Below are 18,781 nucleotides of genomic sequence, written 5' to 3' on the forward strand. Positions count from 1 at the left end.
TACACTGGGTTCGCAATAAAAGAACATGGAAACCTTACGTTCAGAGTCACGTAAATGAAGTAAGAAAACTGACTGACAGCAAATGCTGGAATTATTGCCCAGGAATCCTGAACCCAGCAGATCTGCCTTCAAGAGGTTTAGGAACAAGAGAGCTTGTTGACTCCATTCTTTGGTGGACCGGACCCGAGTTTATTGGAAGGGAAGAAGTCATTCCACCCACTACTCCTGACATCGATTTTATAGCCAGCGCTGATTTTGAGTTGGCAAAGACGCAGCCTAACCTCACACACTCCTTAGTTGCACCTACTGTACCTAACCAGTCTGGGCTGGCTACCTTGATCAATGTTGATCACTACAGCAGCATCGAAAGCTTGTTGCATGTCACAGCTTATGTGTTCAGATTTGTTGATGCCTTGAAAGGCAGGTGTGTAGACAAAGAGAGTTCAGTGGTGACAGCTGAGGAAATAAAAAGGGCAGAGAATATCTGGATACAAACTGTACAACAAGGTTTCTTTGAAAGAGAGTTGAGTTATTTGTTGAAACCTGCAGGAGCCTGTCCTCTCCTGCTTGAACAGTTTGGACTTTATTAAACTTCTACGATGCCGGGGAAGAGTAAACAGTCTCTTTCCAGTAAGAACCCACTGCTCTTACCATGTAGACATCCCCTTGTAACCTTATTAATACGCCATACACACGAACTAGCTAAACACAGTGGAGTGAGCCAAACACTCATCTTACCCAGGGAGAAGTATTGGGTGTTAAAGGACCGTCAAGTATAGTCAGGTGGCTTAGTGGAATTATTGTTACAGGGCGGATAAAAGCACCAATTTTTTTGTACAGCTAGTTTATGATGTACTTATTAACATTAGCCTAGGAGCCTACTGCAATTTTTTTGTTTACTCCGAGAATAACAAGATGGCTGCCATTATTAGCCAGAAAAACGTTTTTTCACTGTTAAGTTTGAAAAAACAAATTTACTAAATTACTGACATTAGAATACTATAATAGATGTAACAATAGGTTACTAAGATACATACATAACTGTCACAATGGTACAAAGTAACAAAAATAAATGTTAGCATGTAGTTTGTTCATTTTCGCTTCTGTGTTTATTGCATTTACAATTACAAAGTGGTGAGCAGACTAGATTAGCTTTTGCACATTTGCATGCTGTGCATTCTCCTTTGCAAAAACATTTAATGAGCTCACTGCATGCTTTAGATACCTCTGGAATAGTAAGCCAAACTGGCACCCAAGACTGTGACAGCGGATCCTTTGACCACCCAAAATCTTCTGGAGATGGAATCATCTGCTGCACTTGAGTGCTGGTAGTCCATATTCCAGCTTGGTAAACTGCTCGTTTAACATGTTGATGAAGTGCATCTTGCGTTGGTGGTATCATGTCCATTTTTCTGTTCTTATGACAAAATAATTCTTCTCTTGCGTCATTAACAGACATTAGGTGGCAGGTTTTACTGTATAGAACAACTATTAGCCTCTCAATTCTCTGGAAATGCTCCGAGTCAGAATCTAAATGCTCAAACGGGTGGGTAGCCAGAAACTCAAATGTCTCAGTGACTTCTTCATATGCCTGCCAAGCTTGCCATGCTGATTTCTTGCCTTTGCCTCTGAATGCAGATGTAGTGTCGCAGCCAGTTAGAGCATGAAATATTGGTAGTGCTTGTGCTCTTTCCTTACCAAGGTAAGTACAGATGGCATTAATACTATATAATCTGAAATTCTTGCCTGTACCAAAGGTAACCCAGATATCAGCAAGAGGATTAGTTACTGTCAGTTTGAAGAATACACCAGCAAGAATAACAATAACATCAGTGTCCACGGTACGTACTGTCTTAAGTCCTTGCTCCAATGCATGTGATATGTGCACAACAACTCTGGTGTCTGCTTCCTCATGGTTGCAGTCTGGCATCACAGAGTTGGTTTGGCCCACAGATACTACAGATTCATCAGATGTCACATACACAACCTTGTTGGGTGGAAAAGTGGACTTAGCAACTTTAGATGTGAGGAAGGAGAACAGTTCCTTTTTGTTCCTTGGGTCACGTAGGAAATCTGCCCAATTGCCAGGCAGTTTAGTTTGACCAGATACCTTTCTTCGCACACCCTTGCCTCTCTTTTCCCTTGTAGACTCCTTTAAACTGTTTGGAAGGTATGTGTCCCACACAAGGTCTATTCTTATGGAGTTTTGTAACTGTTTAGTCAAGTAAGGGGATAAAAACCTGATCTGCATACTCTTCAAAGTTACACACTAAATTGGTGGGAAGAAAGTGCACAATAACTGCACCATCTAGCACTGTGCATTCATATGTTTGAGGGGATCAGATAGCCCTGACTGTCCAATGCAATTCAGCAAATCTGACTTAGAGTTTGATAAATGCAGTTTTCCCAAATCTGAGAGAGCAGGGGGAAAGGACTGAATCTCGTGGGCAAAGAACTCCTTTAAGTCTCTGTCACGGCTTTGCATGGAGATGTACAACTGGCCAAACAGTGCTACATTATTCTGAAGCATTTTAAACTTCTTTCCTTGCTTAGAAATAGCTTTTGGCTGAGGTCTTTTGAAAAGTGCAAATGAGTTTTTCTTGATTGGCTGATGTATAGACACAGAGCGACCTTCAATAACTTTTTTTACAAAGTCTTGATACTGTGTGGTACCAGTATCTTCTAACGCACGCAGGGCAGCTGTGACTGAATCATCTACACAGTTACGGTTATCAAGTGTTACTAGCTCTGGAAAATCATCTAGGAAAGGATTTCCAATTTTGATGAATGTATTAAAGAGGCTATTAACCTGCTTTTGAAAGGTTGTCTGAGCTGAGAGACCTGTAACAAAATATTTGGTCCGGGTGCATAAACGGTCCGGCCAGACCAAATATGTTCGACATAAATGGTCCGGCCGGACCATCTATGACGACATAAATGGTCCTACCCAAACATAAATGGTCCGGGTTACCAAACTAAACTGCAACGACTATTTGCCACCGTACAGTCGACAAGAATAGCTATATACACCAAATATAGGTTAGCCTCATCTCTTTGAAGCGGTGCCTTCAAAGAAATCTCGCAAAATCTCTCAGCATGCTGACATAAACTAAATCCAATAGATATCTCAGTACTGCTTAGTTAGCTCAAATAGCAGACAGAGTTGGAGTGTATAGACTGTATAACTGGTTGTTGCGGCCGTATCTTGTTGGTATAGGGAGTCTGGTAGTTAGCTTATACAGCATATCCGGCTAAGGAGCAAGATTCGATACGACGCAGTCGCGTGCCGGTGTTCAATTTACTGACTGAGGATCCGTGGCTATACTGCAGCTACAGCAGGACTATATACTAGCTCTAACGAACACGAAAGGCTCAGAGATCAAGTTTAGAGTGAATAATCTGCAACTTGAAGTGGCGCAAGTTGCTTGCTTCCAGTGATGGCTCATAATACTGATAAGGAGGATAACCATTTCGAGGACGAATTGGAAACTGACACACTAGAAGATGTTTATGTTTATGTGACAAGGAAGCAGTATAGAGAAGGCCTTACTCAAAATCAGAAGCGAATTGTAAGAAGAAAGGCAGCAAACTTTTGTGTGGTTGATGGAGAATTGGTGTTTAGAAAAAAACATAAAGGAAAGGATGAGGTGTGGCTATAGTGCACATACATGCATGTATATGTAGCCATATCATTTCTTAATTTGCATGTTCAGGTGCAACAAGTTCGATACATTAGAGAAAGAAAGGAACAGCTTAGGATTGTACAAGCTTGTCATGGAGATCAGACCTCTGGCCATCTTGGATACAGGAAGACACTGGCAAGAATTACTGAGAGGTTTATGTGGAAAGGGGTATCTAAGGATGCTAAAGAAATTGTAAGATGCACTCTGCATGAGTATGTAATACAAATGTGATGCCATATCTTGTACGGAATGCATAGGTGCAACGATGTGATATTTGCCAGCATGTGAACAGAAAGCTAGAAACTATTGCCCCTGCACTGAATCCTGTACCAGTCAAGGCTCCCTGGTATCATCTAGGCGTAGATTTTGTTGGCCCAGTTGCATATCAGTCTCCAGCAGGTATGTATACAGTAAAAGCATGCAATGGCTCTGTAAAGATTAATGGTGAGATCTGTGGCAAACATATTATATTAATATAGTGACCATCACTAAAATATAATATAGCTATTGGCATTCACTTGTCACAGGTATCACCATGCACTTACTTTTCACAGTGCATGCATGAATCAGCATCAATTATTATTATTTATTCTGTAAAAATTGCACACATTTTTTTGCAGGAAATCGCTATATTTTAACAGTTATTGACTACTTCACAAAGTGGGCAGAGGCCATAGCTACCCCGGACAAAAGTGCATTTCAAGTAGCTAATTCTCTATTTAAGGTATCTATATACGTAGCTTTATGTAAATGATATCTATTTATAGATCTGTGTTTTATTATAGATTTTCATGAGGATGGGAATTCCTAGAGTCATCACAACAGATCAGGGAACAGAATTTAACAACCACCTTGATAAACGAATGATGTCATTGCTCCAGATTGATCACAGATTAACAACTGCTTATCATCCGCAGGTATAATTTTCTTGCATTGGTGTCCGTAGCAATTATACAACTACATTGTTATTATATCATATACAGATTGTCGATTAAGTATATATATTTCCCTTAGGCCAATGGCTTGGTTGAACGATTTAACCAGACACTACAGAACATGATTGTGAAATTTATTGATCATAAGAAAGAGCAATGGGAAGACTTTTTGAATACATGTGTTTATAGCTATAATACCTCCAAACAAGAATCTACACAATACTCACCATTTGAACTCATGTTTGCACGAAAGCCAGTGCTACCGGTTGACATTAATACCGAAAAGAAAGATCCTGATGTACTGTTAACGGATTTTTGCAAAGCAGAAGATCCTTCTCTACTTAATGAGCTTCATCATGCTAAGCAAGCAACACTTAATGCTGCAAAGGTTAACATTCTGAAAGCACAACAAAGACAAAAAGAACAGTATGATAAGAGAAACTATAAGCCAGGTATGTAATATATATCTAAAGATACGCCAGTTCAATTTCTTTATGTAGGAGCTTATGCTGTAGGAGCCAAAATGCTTATTAGAGATAATAAAAGGAAGAAAAGGAAGGGAGGAAAACTGGATTACAGATGGCTTGGTCCTTATGAAATTGTAAAATCACTAGGAAAAGGTCTCTACAGTTTAAAAGGAGTTGAAAATCCTGAAAAGGTCATTGAAAGAGTGCATGGCACTCGTCTCAAGCCTTATATGTCTCCAATACAGCCAATACCTCCTAAAGTAAGTTAACTGAATATTTGACATTACTTCTACCTTGGTTACCTCTTCTGTTTATGTTTAGAGTCCAACTGCAGTAGATGCATCTACCAGTTCTGGTACATCATATTCCGATTCATCAAGCAAAAATCAAAAATTTAAGGATTGTGAAGGTATTTATTTATATAATACATTCAGTTAAGGATGTACACCCTGTCTTACTAATACTGTATGCATAATTGTGTGTATCTGCATAAATTATGTGTATAGATAAATTTATAAGTTATTTGTTTGTAGTAAACCGACTGCAAGATCAACAAATGGAATCTGACAGTACTGCAAGAAATTCTAATTCACCTGTGCCACTTCCTTCATTAAGCCAAGGAATAAGCAAGGAGCACTCTGATGGTATATGTGTATATTTATTGAATTATACTTCAAGGTGTGCACATCGTACTTATTTCATTTAGTTGTACAGGATAGCCAGGAAGTTAACAGTATAATTCAAGTTAGCACACCTCTTTGTATGGAAGAGTTTGTTCCTGAACTACTTCCAAGTGGCACTCGAATTTCACCAATTTGTGGGACTAAGAAAGGAGATACACAGCTTAGTGCTACACCTAAATCACCTGGTAGGTGTTTCAACAAATTTCTGTATTATTTTGATTCATCACAAATTACAGAGAATAGAATTGTAGATGCAATTTTTGATTCGCCTAAAGGAGTTACTAAATGTAAAAGATTACTGCAGTTTTCTAGTCCTGATAAGAATTGTCCTGTTCTTGTGAAACCACAGAGGAAGCGCAAATTGCTGAAAGATGTTTTTAAAACTGTAAGTTTGGCATATTCATCTGCATAATGGTGCTGCTACATGTGGCACATTGTACAGAATGAGAGTGCTTGCAAGAAGGTAAAGAGTGATCCAGTGAAGGAGATTCATAAGAATGACTGTGAGATGGATACAGGATCCACTAATAATGCAGAGGTATAATAACAATGCTATACAGTAGTTATACAGCTATACATTATGCTACATGGAGCACATGTATAATGAATATATGTTATGTATGTATGCACAAAATATTATCATGTGTTTTATTCCTCAAGAAACAGCTTACTAAGATTTGGAATGGAAAACCATGTCATGTTGTTAAAGCAAGGATAGGTAGAAATGCAGTTCACCACGGAAGTTCCACAGCCTAAAACCAAATCAAGATGTAAATGATGAGGTTCATTAATGTCTGACATGTATGTGCTTATTTAAATGTATTAAATTCCAAAGATAATCCATACATACCTTGAACTGTTATCAAATATCCAAGGAAATACTTTTGCCATGATTTCTCAGACACTATCTTGCATACTCAGCCATACCTCTGCTGGGAAGCATTCACACCTATTGTCTAAGGTACAGTTACAATGACGGTTAGTAACATTTTGCACACAATAACAAAGTAATTAAGCTATGTATAATTATTGCAATGAGAGTTGTTCCCTTGGTTGCTAGGAATCATTGAGCACGTATAAGTACATTGGAGGATGCTACAACCAAGGTAGTAACCATTGGATTCTCATTGTAAGTCTGCTCATCAGTAACATTGTCATCTGTTACGCTATTATGTTTTTAGGCTATGGACTTGGAGCAGAAAAGCTTTTATTATCTTGATCCCTATGGACCTTCACGGTCAAGCCGTGGTGCATTTGCTGCTGTAAAGTTAGTTAGTTACATGGCAAATAAGTTTTTTGGCATACACGTTACTTGAAAATGTGACTTCAATTGCTGAACACCTGTTTATACAGGAATTACTTCAAGAGAAGGGGTGAAATATTAGGAAAGGACCATTTAGACATCACTAAGTTTGAGTTGAAGCAGCTGAAGAGAAAGCTTCAGTATGATACCTCCAACTGTGGTGTATACTGCATGAAGGTATAATCATACAATCATTATAAGTATAGCATTATAGTTTTTTGTTAGATGGCTGAGCAGCTGTTTCTATCAGGAAGCATTGAAGAAAATAGCCTGTGCAGAATGAATACTACACAAGCACGGATTGATATAGGTGTTGCATTGCTTTCATACTCAGGTACTATAGTACATAATGACCTCTAGCTACAAACGAATGTGCCTGCATTATGGTATTTGATATACACATTCTATAGTTGATATGACCGAAAGGTGTATAATGTGTGGTGCAGGGGAACAAAGTATAAGTCATCCACAATATGTTGATTGGGTAAGACTAATACACAATAATATATGCACATTTTAATGTATTTTTACAGGTACGATGTGATAAATGTAAGCAATGGTCACACATCATCTGTACCAACCTGAAGCCTGAAGAGGCCAAGAATGTAAAAACTTTTTCATGCCACGAATGCTCCCAGGACATTCACCAGATTAATGACTTTGAATAATTGCAACCATGCCATGTATCTTTATAGCTACAGTGCTTTAGCATTATAATCTTATTTTAATAGCAAAATTCACCTGTGGAAAATTGTAACAGAATTAGCTACGTAGCAAGATATGAGTAACTATACCTAACATAGCTACAGTTAATTATTATTAGCTGTGCCAGAATATAGCTACACTGCATGTTAATTCGAAAATATGAACTTCATACACTGTAGATAACACCTGTGGCAACTTGTATGAATCTCATACATGTAGCTATGATTTGTATGATCTTCATGCAAGTTGGCACAGGAGTCATCCACTCGAATTAACAGTGTAATTATTCTAATCACAAATTGTTCTGGAATAGAAACTACAGTATAGTACACCATAGTTGTTTATGCTAGCAGAGACGTTCTACTATAGGGTCGGCTATATTATGCTCAGTCCAGGTACTGGTATTGATATAGCTTTCTTGTAGCAAAGCCACGGCATCAGGCATGCGTTTGTGGACGCTTAGTTACGGTGTCAGAGGGATCCCTGGTGGCACAGTGGCGGAATACTTGAGGTAGGGAGTGCCGTTATGGCCGGCTAATGAAAGACTGGAGGCGGACCATTTATGTTCAGGCCGGACCATTTTTGCACAGACATGTATGGTCTGGGGGGACCAGTTATGCATGCACAAATGGTCCGGCCGGACCATTTATGACAGCATAAATGGTCCGGCCGGTAGTTTTTGCCCGGACCATCGGTGCGTTGACAGACCCTGCTCATGGTTTTGGAAATTCCTTGGGTGTTCTGGGTCAGCACCATACATGTACTGTTCTTCAAATTGTTTCTGCAACCTTGCCAACTCTGGTCCAGTTAACATCCATCGTCTAAATGCAGCAGCATTTTCTGTGAGTCCAATACAACCGCCAGAGCCTTTTATGTAGGCATTTTCTTGCTCATGTGCTTGGTCAACTGGAATTGCTGAAAATCTGTTATTGGTCTTTGATAGAACCCAATGGCACTGCTTTTCAAACTCATCTTTGATAGGACTTGGCAAACACTTCATGTCTCTAATGTGGACAGGCAACCATCTTGCATAATTTACATGACCTAGTGCAAAGAAAAGAGGTGTCAGGTTCTCCAAGACTTCCACATACAAAGCAAAGTTCTTCTCTCTATGAGCCCGGACAAAGATCAAAATAAGAGTTTCATACTTCAAGATAAAGTCCCAGTACATAAATGTAGGACTTCTCTTCTGCATGTCATCTTTCCAAGCTGCTTGAGATTGATTGCTTCCTGATTGCAAAAAGGCCAACTTTTGAAGTTTCCGGAGGGTTAAGAGAGTTACTTGGTGGGCATGCCTGGTTCGCGCAAGATGAGAAACCTTCAAAAAGGAGTCAGCTGTACCAGATGAGGCAACCTCTGATTCAGTTAATGCTGAAGTCCAGCCAGAACCTTCCAAGACATCTCCCAGTGTACTCCAGAGGGCCATCTCTATGTGCAAGCCACCAAGCATAACAACATGCATTGACTCACCATGAGTATCTGGCCACTTCCATTGTACAAGCTTTGCCAGGGCAAATAGTGGCTGATCAAAGGTAGTGACTGGAATTTGTCCAGGGTTTAGGTACTCAATTACCTGTCTTTGTACATTCATGCCATGCTTTACTATTGCAGGGGTAGCAGCTTTTTCATAGAAAAGTGGCAGTAGCATACACACAGCTGGAGGATCTTCTATGGGAGGTTGCTGTGAAGCATGATAAGCAGCCCACACCAAACAATCTTCACTGGTAAGTTCTTCCTTCTCAACAAGGGTCAGTGCATTCTCACTCCAGCATTTCTCCTTGGATTGTGCCTCACACAGGTAGGTTTGAAGCGGTTCTGTATTACTGTTCAGATGCATTGGTACATCAATAGCACTTGCCGTCAGAGCTACAGCTGGGACCATGGCATAATTATCAGGTAGGAAGTGCTGCTTGGGTCCAGAAAGTGGTATTGTTACAGGAGGTCTGCTTTCACCAGGGTTCGCCTTAGTTGGAAATTGGAAAAGAGTGATTCCAGTGCCATGAAAGGCATTGACAGCAGTGGTTGAGCTAGGGTTGTGGTCTATATTATCCTGTGCACAAACAGTAAATAAACCTTTCCGAAGACCAGTAGGAGCTACAACACCATCTTTTTCAAATTGTTCACAGACAGAGGTGGCAATCCATTCTTCAAGTTCCATAACTCTGTCATATGAAATGCTGATTCCCATCTGATATAATTGATCAATAAGCTTCTTATTTCTGGTCATTTGATGAATATTCAAGCCAATATATACTGGGATAGGTGGCTCTCGCTGCAGAGTATGCTTGTTTTCACATCATTTCTAGAGGGTGATTTCCTTTTTACATTGTACAGTAGAACTTGGGCAGCAGTAAGACAAGCTTGTGTTTCATGTCTGTCCTGATCTTTCAAGTTGGGACCATTTAATATTAGTGAAACAAGTGATTTAAGGCTGGAGGGCAAAGAATCTTCTTGACGATTAGGCAGAAATGCACCAGTGAAGCTAACACAATGGTGGTTAAAAATGTCATTCCGGACTATCACTGCTGCTTTAGCAAGTATCGCAGCATCTTCTGAGAAGTCTCGTTATCTATGCAAGATTTTCTTTTCATTGCCTTTTTAAGCTTAGAATTGTTGTACTTCAAGTGGCAACTTTTATGCCAAGATGCACTGTGTGATAAAAAAATTAGCAGAACTGTCATTTTGAAAATAGATATTCGTTGGAAGTGCGCCAATGGCCTGAAACTGCTCTACATTGGCCAGAAAGGATCTGTAGGCTTCTGATTTATCTTCACTTGTTCCTGGACCCTGTAATGGGCATTTCAAAGGCTCAACAGTTTCCTGTTGACAAATGATACACTTTTTCCAATCTAGCTCCATATTGTTTGGAAATGTTGTCATCTACCAAGCAATGCATACTGTACTTATTCTAATAAAAGTAAGACATTAGGAACTCACCAGAAGAATATTTGACACAACAGGTTATAAAGAAATCTGACACTCTTTAAACAGTCATAACTCCCCAAAACACATGGCTCAATTTTCCTTTTAATACACACTTTGAGAAAGCAATACAGAGATTAACACCACCTTTTAATTGTTTTTCTATTTTAATAAACATCATGTTTTGTTGTCTGAAGCCATTCATGTTCTGGAGAAGAAACATGCTTTTACTCTTGTATATGATTTGGTGAGGGCTCCTAGGCTAAAACCCATTAGTATGGTTTACAGAAGCTCTAAAAAGATTTTGGTGCTTTTATCCGCTCTGTAACAATAATGCATTTTAATGCTGCTAAGCCACTTGACTAGTAACACACAAGTTCATTCGATCATGTCTAGTATGTAGAAGAATTGAGGGAAACCCATACACAACTGGTTCCCCTCCTGATTTGCCGGATTTTGCCGGTCCCCTGTATGTTAATTCTTTGAAACAGTCAGATCGTCAGGAGAAGGCTTATGTGTGCTTGTTTACATGTGCCTTGACACGTGCGGTACATTTGGAGTTGACACATGACATGGCAGTGGAGAGTTTTCTTTTGGCTTTACGTAGATTTGCTGGTCGTCAGGGCCTACCCGCTACCTTGATTTCTGACAATGCAAAAACCTTCAAGTCTTCTAGCAGGTGACAAAGATATCAAGGTCTGTTGAAGTGCAAAGGTTCCTAGCTCGTAATCAAATTTCTTGGAGGTTCATCGTGGAGAAGGCCCCCTGGTAGGGGGGCCTTGGGAACATCTTGTATGCAGTGTCAAGCGTTGTCTTCGCAAGACCCTGGGTCGATCAATTCTTAATTTTGACCAGCTGAGCACCGTGTTGATTGAAATTGAGTGTATATTGAACTCTAGGCCTCTCACTTAAGTTGAGGATGACACTAGTGGTCTCACCTATACCTTGTCACCCTCCCACCTTATAAATGGAAGAAGAGTAACTAGCAGTCTGAATTGCTCACATTTTGAAGTCGTTAATACTAATGAAACATTATCAAAACGATCCCGAACAGAGACACCTCTTAAGACAGTTCACTAGACAATGGCGAAAGGAATATCCGAAGGTTCACCACTGTTGCTTTGTAAGAGTGTTAAGCATCTTTACCCTCTTGAGGTATCCTGTGCAGAGAACTTTGATAATGCCGTGACCAGTGATTGTGAGACTACGATTCAGGATAAGACTACTGAACAAACTGAGCCTGATAAGGCGTCAAACACAGGAAGGAAGAGAAGAACTGCTGCAGTTGCTGGAGAGCCGAGAAGAAAACTCAGCATGTTTAACTGAACATTTGTTGATTTTTGTAAGTGCACAAAACTGTTTGATCATTCTCCTTTAGTCACTCTCAAACACGGGGAGTGTGATAGATTGTGTTGCTTAATAACATTGTTGGTAGATCACGTGTTTTTGTTTGGAGAGCATTAATTAGAATAAATTTAAGTGGCGACGTGTGCTGAACAGATGCGGAACGCAGAAGCAGACGTGCGTTTCTTTTTATAGACCGGGCTGAAACAACCACTGCTAATAGTTTTAGCAATGGTTTCTAAGCAGCTTGTAACTAGTAAATTTTGTTGCCTAGATGTTGCAGTAAGTAATTCCTTGTGATTAGTGTGTTTAAGGAGTATGCACGTGTTGCAGCCTGCAAAAATTGTTCCAACAATGCATAGCAACTGTTGCATTAACATATTATATTACAGATATCATGGTACATGGTAATCCAAAGTCTGCAGTACATGTTGCTGTCAGACCTTCAGTGCTGGCCACTGTAAAGTGCTATGAACAATAATTTGAAATATATACCAAAAGATATACAGGGTGTTATAGAGTGTGAGCTAGGCTTCGCTTTGCACTATAATATATGCATTTTTTCTATGTTTGTATATCTTTTGGTATATATTTAAGGTTTTTCTACATGTTATGCTCTTTGATTGAACTCTTCACTGATAAAGTAAATAGATTCATATTTGTACTTGACTTCATGGGAATAATCTATATATTAATTCTCTTCGCCCACGCACGTGTTTTTCGAGCACTGATCCGTCATTCTTGGTCGGATTTCAATCGGATCGGTACCATTCAATTATAGAATTTGAGACAAATCTTATGATCCAGGATTGGTGGCAATTCGTTGAACTACGGAAAATACCCTTTAAACCACCGTAACTACCCTAGGAAGACACGAATTCATCCATAACTTTCTTGAGACCCTTATCATGTTGCCAGCCTTCCCCATCCCCCAGCCTACACTAGACTTTTCTCTCCCCTGTGGCCGACAGAACGAGAAACGTTAAATTCGAGGCCATAAAATTTTCAAACACAAACTCCTCCCAGGTTTTTCCCCCGATTAGCTTCAAACTCGCTAAATCAACTATCCGTCCAAATCAATGTGTCATAAGGTGGTTTTCGTGTCTATCATTACGTGCTAACTTTGGTTGCGAGATACTTATCACTGTCAATGGCCATTATAAGTTTACGATACGCGTATACGGCATCCCGGTATACACGCGTTTCCAATAGAGATCAGAACGTCACGGTTAAAATTTAATATCTAAGAGCTTACAGTGAGATAGGATCAATCACTTTTTCATGATTTAACCAATCACATCAGCAAATTTGATCATGTGATCTGGTGTGTACGCTATCATCCGGCAAACACACTCGCCAGTATAAAAGGAGAGTTTTGTAGTGGGTGTGGCCAGTCCACGACTACTTGACAGAGACTATACATGAAAGATTCATCGGGAATACACAATCTGCACCCTACCGCACTCATTACAAGGATAGACGTCCTGAGGCCTACACCACTGTGCGCTAGACGAAGTATAACTACAGCGACATGAAGACAGGCAGGAGTCAGGGAAGCCTAAAATTGAGGATTACCAGCACACCACTGCAGTGGAGAAGGAAACAGTCAATAAAGTAGAGTTTCGTAGTGGGTGTGGCAAGTCTACGAGCGATGATTATTTCTATCAGGCTACTGGACAGAGACTACACAAGGAAGACTCGCCAGAAACACACACTCTGCACCCTGCTGTGCTGTCCACTACAAGATAGACGTCCTGAGGCCTAGCTAGACGAAGTATAGCTACTGCGACAAGTAGACAAGCAGGTCAGGGACTATAGACAGACCTAAAACGGAGGATTACTAGCAACACCAGTGCAAGGGAAAATGAAACAGTCAACAAAGGACAGTTTCGTAGTGGGTGTGGCAAATTACCATGGAATTATCACTCCGACCAGGCTGCCTACAGTGACACACTCTGCACCCTACAGGATTCACACAATAGCTCACAATTGTCTTAGTATCACGCGCATTTTGCGTGGGTACACCTAGTATATATTATAGCTTGTTGACTATAGCTAATAATAAATTGAAGATCACATAAAGCAAATAAAATAATGTAAGATAATGAATATCAAAAGTTTACACTTTGAAACAGAATCAGCATTTTGAAGAATGATTTTCACAAGCCTAATATGTACACTAAAAAATGGGGTTTTCCATTACACCCCACTGAAGGCGTTATATATGCACCCACGCCTCAAAAAGGTGATAATTTCTTATGACTTTGTGATACTTCGCTCCTTCAGTAAATCCGCCTTCTTATATTTAAAACCACAATCGAAAGTCTTTAAAAGACAAGGAAGTCATTGCTGGAGAGAATTGTAGAATGTAAGTTATATGGTATTACACACTTAATGCATTGTACTGAGTCAGCTGCAGATCTGTTTGCTGTATTGTATAGTTCTCACTTAGTTTTATCCAAGAACTGTGTGGCACACAGCATTCAGTGAAGTTTAAAAGAAAAAGGTAAACACCTTATGGGTGTACAGAAAAACCCTATTAAGTGTAATGGAACACCTCATAAGGGTGTAACTGAACATCTGAGATTTTTTTAAATTTCGTAGCAACTTGTTGAAAGCATTTCAGGTCGAGTAATTCCCGTAGTTCTGGAGAAGCAAGGGAAACATCAGGATATTAATTATATAAGTATGTAAGTATTCAAATCTTCACAATATATCCCTTCAGTCAGCAAATAAAGCTGAGTTTTATAATAATTTTTAACAGTCATGTACACAAAACAATGAAGTCACATTTTACAATCAAATTTACTATTATTACAACTGTTAGTCATGATTTTCAACAGCTTTACCTTTTAGGAGGGTCTTTCGATTCATACTGTCTATAGCTTTGACACAACTTTTCCACGTATCTGTTTGTTTCGAACATCATTTGTATAATTATGTTGTAAAAACAGCATAGTGAATTGCATTAATCTTTATTTCATCTAGGAGGGTTTTATTATTTTTGTAGTTAAGTTGGTTTCTAAGTAGTAAGATTGCAGACGGGGCTCTAGCCCTTTCATATGAAGGTGTCTGTTCCATCAGACTCCATTCACTTTCAGCTGATTTAGTGTGGTCACTGTCGTAACGGCAACCTTGATCGGGTTTATGGTATGTCTCTTTTCTAGATCATAATACTGATCTTGTTGTCTACGAAAATGATGCTTGCTATAAGGATATTTTTCTCCACCCATTTCATGTCAACTAAGTTCAAAAGATCCCTGCTGTGAACTGGAAAATGATGTATCATCAATATCTTCATATATATGATCTCTACTTTTATGTGCTTTTTCACTCAATGATACCTGTGTTTTGGTGCTTGGTTCATTAGAAATATCATCATATGGATCACAGGTATTTTCTTTTACGTTTGATAGCGTGTTAGTAATGTGCTTATTTGCTTCCAGTAGTTTCATGCATTTGGCAAGCTACCTATATTCTGAATAAATTAATAAGGAATATGCTTGTAAATTAAAAGGTCACTTAGATATAGTAATAAAACACTTCAATGGTACGCATAAACCTAACCAACAATGGGTGGGAGTAATAAAAATCTTGTCTGTGCTACACCAAAATTTGGTTGGTGACTTTGTGTACCAAGCCAAAATCTTGTCTGTGCTACACCAAAATTTGGTTGGTGACTTTGTGTACCAAGCCAAAAGGTTCACAAAGGCAATACATAATACATGTAAAAGCGCAGAACTCATCTCTATACGTACATACATGCAGTTATATGAACTACATATGTATCTTCTCTTTCGTTAGATATTTTTTGTTATTAGATTTTATCTTCTTAGCTGTAGATGTCGCTGCTGTAGATACTAGATTTCTTTTCCTACTGCCTTTATTCACTGGGTTACTGCTACCTTGCTTCACTGGGTTATTTGGTGATGCTGGAATTAATTTCCCATCTTCTTTATTTGTAATCAGTCCATATTCCCAAACACTACAACCAGCCATCCAGTATAACATTTTTGAGTGCATAGTTGAAAAATAGGCAAATTTAATTCACTCACATGCCCTGTTTTTGCCAACCTGGCCACAAGTATGAATAAGTACAATGTTTGCACACCTTCATATATCTCTTACCTGATTCTAAGTGCTTCAAAAAATACTTTCTGGTACAGGTACCTCAAGTGAAGATGTTGGAAACCTAGTCTCTACAGTTTGAAGCTGATCTAAAATCCACTGAGGTGTTTCCTTTGGTAAGCATCCGTAGACCGATTCCAAATGATCTAGTAAAGATTTCCAGTCATCCTTTACTTTCTCAGAAAACAATGTAGCTGTTTCATATTTTTTGATGTCCTTTTTTAAAGGAGGCACACTTGTTTGTCTAGAGATGGCTCCACCACATTTGGATTTTCAGTTGGAATAGACTATGAAAGAGAATGTGGTAATTATGCAGTATCCTGCATACGGCAAACAGTTCCTTAAATATGTAATTACTTTGTTAAGTACTACAAAAGCCTTCCATGTAAATCAGATGCCATCGAACTGACTTTAACAGTTTGGTAAAGGTGGTGATTCAGATGATAATGAACCACTATTCATTGATGCCATACAGAAATTACTGATAGTGGTTGCTACACAACACTTGAAGTAGAGGGCACTTCAATTAGGTTCAATGTTGATACAGGATTACTGGTTAACATTCTGCTGTGGTCACTGTTTCACACACTGACTATCTAGTTTCCACTCAAAAAGTCCAATACCAAGGTCACAAGTTACAGTGGTGGAAGTGTGAAAGCTGTGGGTTGTAGCTAATATTACTTTTTACATAGTTCACACCACACAAAGCCCAATTTTAGGTCTGTCAGCATCACGGGAGTAGGGCATTATTGAATGTAACTTGTGACTCAGATCATTTGATTCAAGTTGCACTCAAAGATGTTCAAAGGCCTGGGTTGCCTTAAAACACCCTACCACATCGAAATTGATCCTTTAATCAACTCAGTTGTCACCGCATGACAAACCACCCTGTGGCCATAACAGACCAACTAAACAAACCCTGAATGAAATAAAAGCAATGGGGGTGATCAGAAAGTGGATGAACCCACAAACTAGGTGAACTTACTTGTGGTGGTTAAAAAGTAGTGATGACATTAACTCTTGATGCTACTATTCAACCCTGATGATATATGTGACCAGATCTGCGAAAACCCAACACAATAGTGCATTTTTCGAATTCCTGTTTATTAAATATTTGTAATATACTTAGCCAAGTGTACTTTCTGGCAAAGTTTCAGCCTCATTTGCCAATAACTTTCAGAGTTACAGCGCTACAAAATAGCAACAACAGAAAAATCGATTGTACAGCAAGTATAGGGAAATTAAATTACTGGTGTTTACCAAAACATTTGTAACTTACGAACGGATTGATGTTCTAGGCTGAACTTTTCACCATTGTGTTCGTCATGGATAAGGGAATCATTTACTGGATATGTTTGTCCTTCTATCACTTTTCTTTACTGCATACAAAGGTAAAATTTGTGAAGAAAAATCGATTGCATACTATTGCTTTAACATAACATAAACAAACGCTTATCCTTGGGTCTACTGCAACAAAATAAAGATTTTCCAACTCTTCATGAGTAGATGAATAAGATGATATTCAGGATTTTATTGTTAGTCCCTTCCTTCACTAAGAAAGAGGTGTTCAAAAATTTACAAGCTTTTCAATAATACGCAAACATTTCATCCAATGTTTTCAATGCTTTACATTGGAAATTTAGGCTTGCACTATTCTGCCAGGTTTTCGCAGATCTGGTCACATATGTGACCTGATCTTGGAAAACCTACCTTTTTGGCACATGGGTCAATTTTCTGTTTTATAGCTTAAATGAGATACTGGGTACTCATCTATCTTGTGTTAAAATTTCAGCTTAATATCTTTAAGCATTTCTGAGATATGGCTGATTTTCTGTCCTGTACATTACAAACTAACTATTATGGTAATGTATTGAGTTCTGTGGGTGATTAAGGGTGACAATGGTGACAAATCACTTTGTTTACTAATAATTCCATTTTTACCATCTAAAATAATTTAAAAGACATTTCTGATAGTTTAATGAAGTTTTCTTGGTACTTTTCTGCAATTAAATGCCTTGTATCATTGTCTAAGACTAAGTTTTAGCCATTCCAGCACCTGAACAAATCACCCAATTTGTAGTGGGCCATTTATGATTCAATGAATACAAAATGGACAATCAAAGATTATCCATTTTGTATTCTGAATGGCAAAATTAAGATACTTGTTGTCCCACGCATGTGAAATTACTACGGTCTGATATAATCATCCATATCTCCTAGGAAAAAGAAGCTATGGGTGTGAAACTTCACAGCAAGAAGGTTTAATAGTTGCTTTATCCAAATGAGCAAAAAAATTAATTTAAAAATTATTGTTGAAATTTTCATTTGAGTTTTCCCAAAAAGTTAGCTTGTGCCCAAAAGGTAGGTTTTCCAAGATCCGGTCACATATGTGACTGGATCTGTGAAACGGGGTCTTACAGCATCTCCAATTACATATACCTAGGTAATAGGCCGAAATTTGGCCCTAACATAGCACTATTTCTGGGTGTAATATTAACATGATAGGCTAAACAGGTGAAAAGGATTGTTAAAGTTGAAGACTAACCACACCCAGTAACATCATCTCTGGCATATACTTCCAAGACAAAGAAATGAAGCAAGTTATTGCAAT

The 18,781-nt window shown here is 38.8% G+C and overlaps 2 protein-coding genes across 3 annotated transcripts; both read left to right on the forward strand.

The window, feature by feature from the left end:
- The first annotated feature begins 4,841 nt into the window (after positions 1 to 4,841).
- Positions 4,842 to 6,729, forward strand: LOC136243899 (uncharacterized). Of its 2 annotated transcripts, none has more exons than XM_066035449.1 (9): positions 4,842 to 5,070; positions 5,119 to 5,345; positions 5,407 to 5,494; positions 5,619 to 5,729; positions 5,792 to 5,953; positions 6,005 to 6,153; positions 6,211 to 6,306; positions 6,429 to 6,550; positions 6,604 to 6,729. In XM_066035449.1, the coding sequence occupies exons 1-8, from the start codon at positions 4,857 to 4,859 to the stop codon at positions 6,522 to 6,524; spliced, it is 1,143 nt and encodes a 380-aa protein (XP_065891521.1). In that variant the 5' UTR covers positions 4,842 to 4,856; the 3' UTR covers positions 6,525 to 6,550; positions 6,604 to 6,729. The 2 variants fall into 2 exon arrangements, with proteins under 2 accessions (XP_065891521.1, XP_065891522.1); XM_066035450.1 differs by having other exon boundaries at positions 6,435 to 6,550.
- LOC136243900 (uncharacterized) lies at positions 6,557 to 7,850 on the forward strand. Its single transcript, XM_066035451.1, has 7 exons — positions 6,557 to 6,729; positions 6,829 to 6,897; positions 6,950 to 7,035; positions 7,122 to 7,248; positions 7,297 to 7,405; positions 7,482 to 7,555; positions 7,605 to 7,850. The coding sequence occupies exons 1-7, from the start codon at positions 6,658 to 6,660 to the stop codon at positions 7,737 to 7,739; spliced, it is 672 nt and encodes a 223-aa protein (XP_065891523.1). The 5' UTR covers positions 6,557 to 6,657; the 3' UTR covers positions 7,740 to 7,850.
- Positions 7,851 to 18,781: the final 10,931 nt, after the last annotated feature.

This window comes from Dysidea avara, chromosome 14 (genome assembly GCF_963678975.1).
Source record: "Dysidea avara chromosome 14, odDysAvar1.4, whole genome shotgun sequence".
NCBI classification, from domain to species: Eukaryota; Metazoa; Porifera; class Demospongiae; order Dictyoceratida; family Dysideidae; genus Dysidea; species Dysidea avara.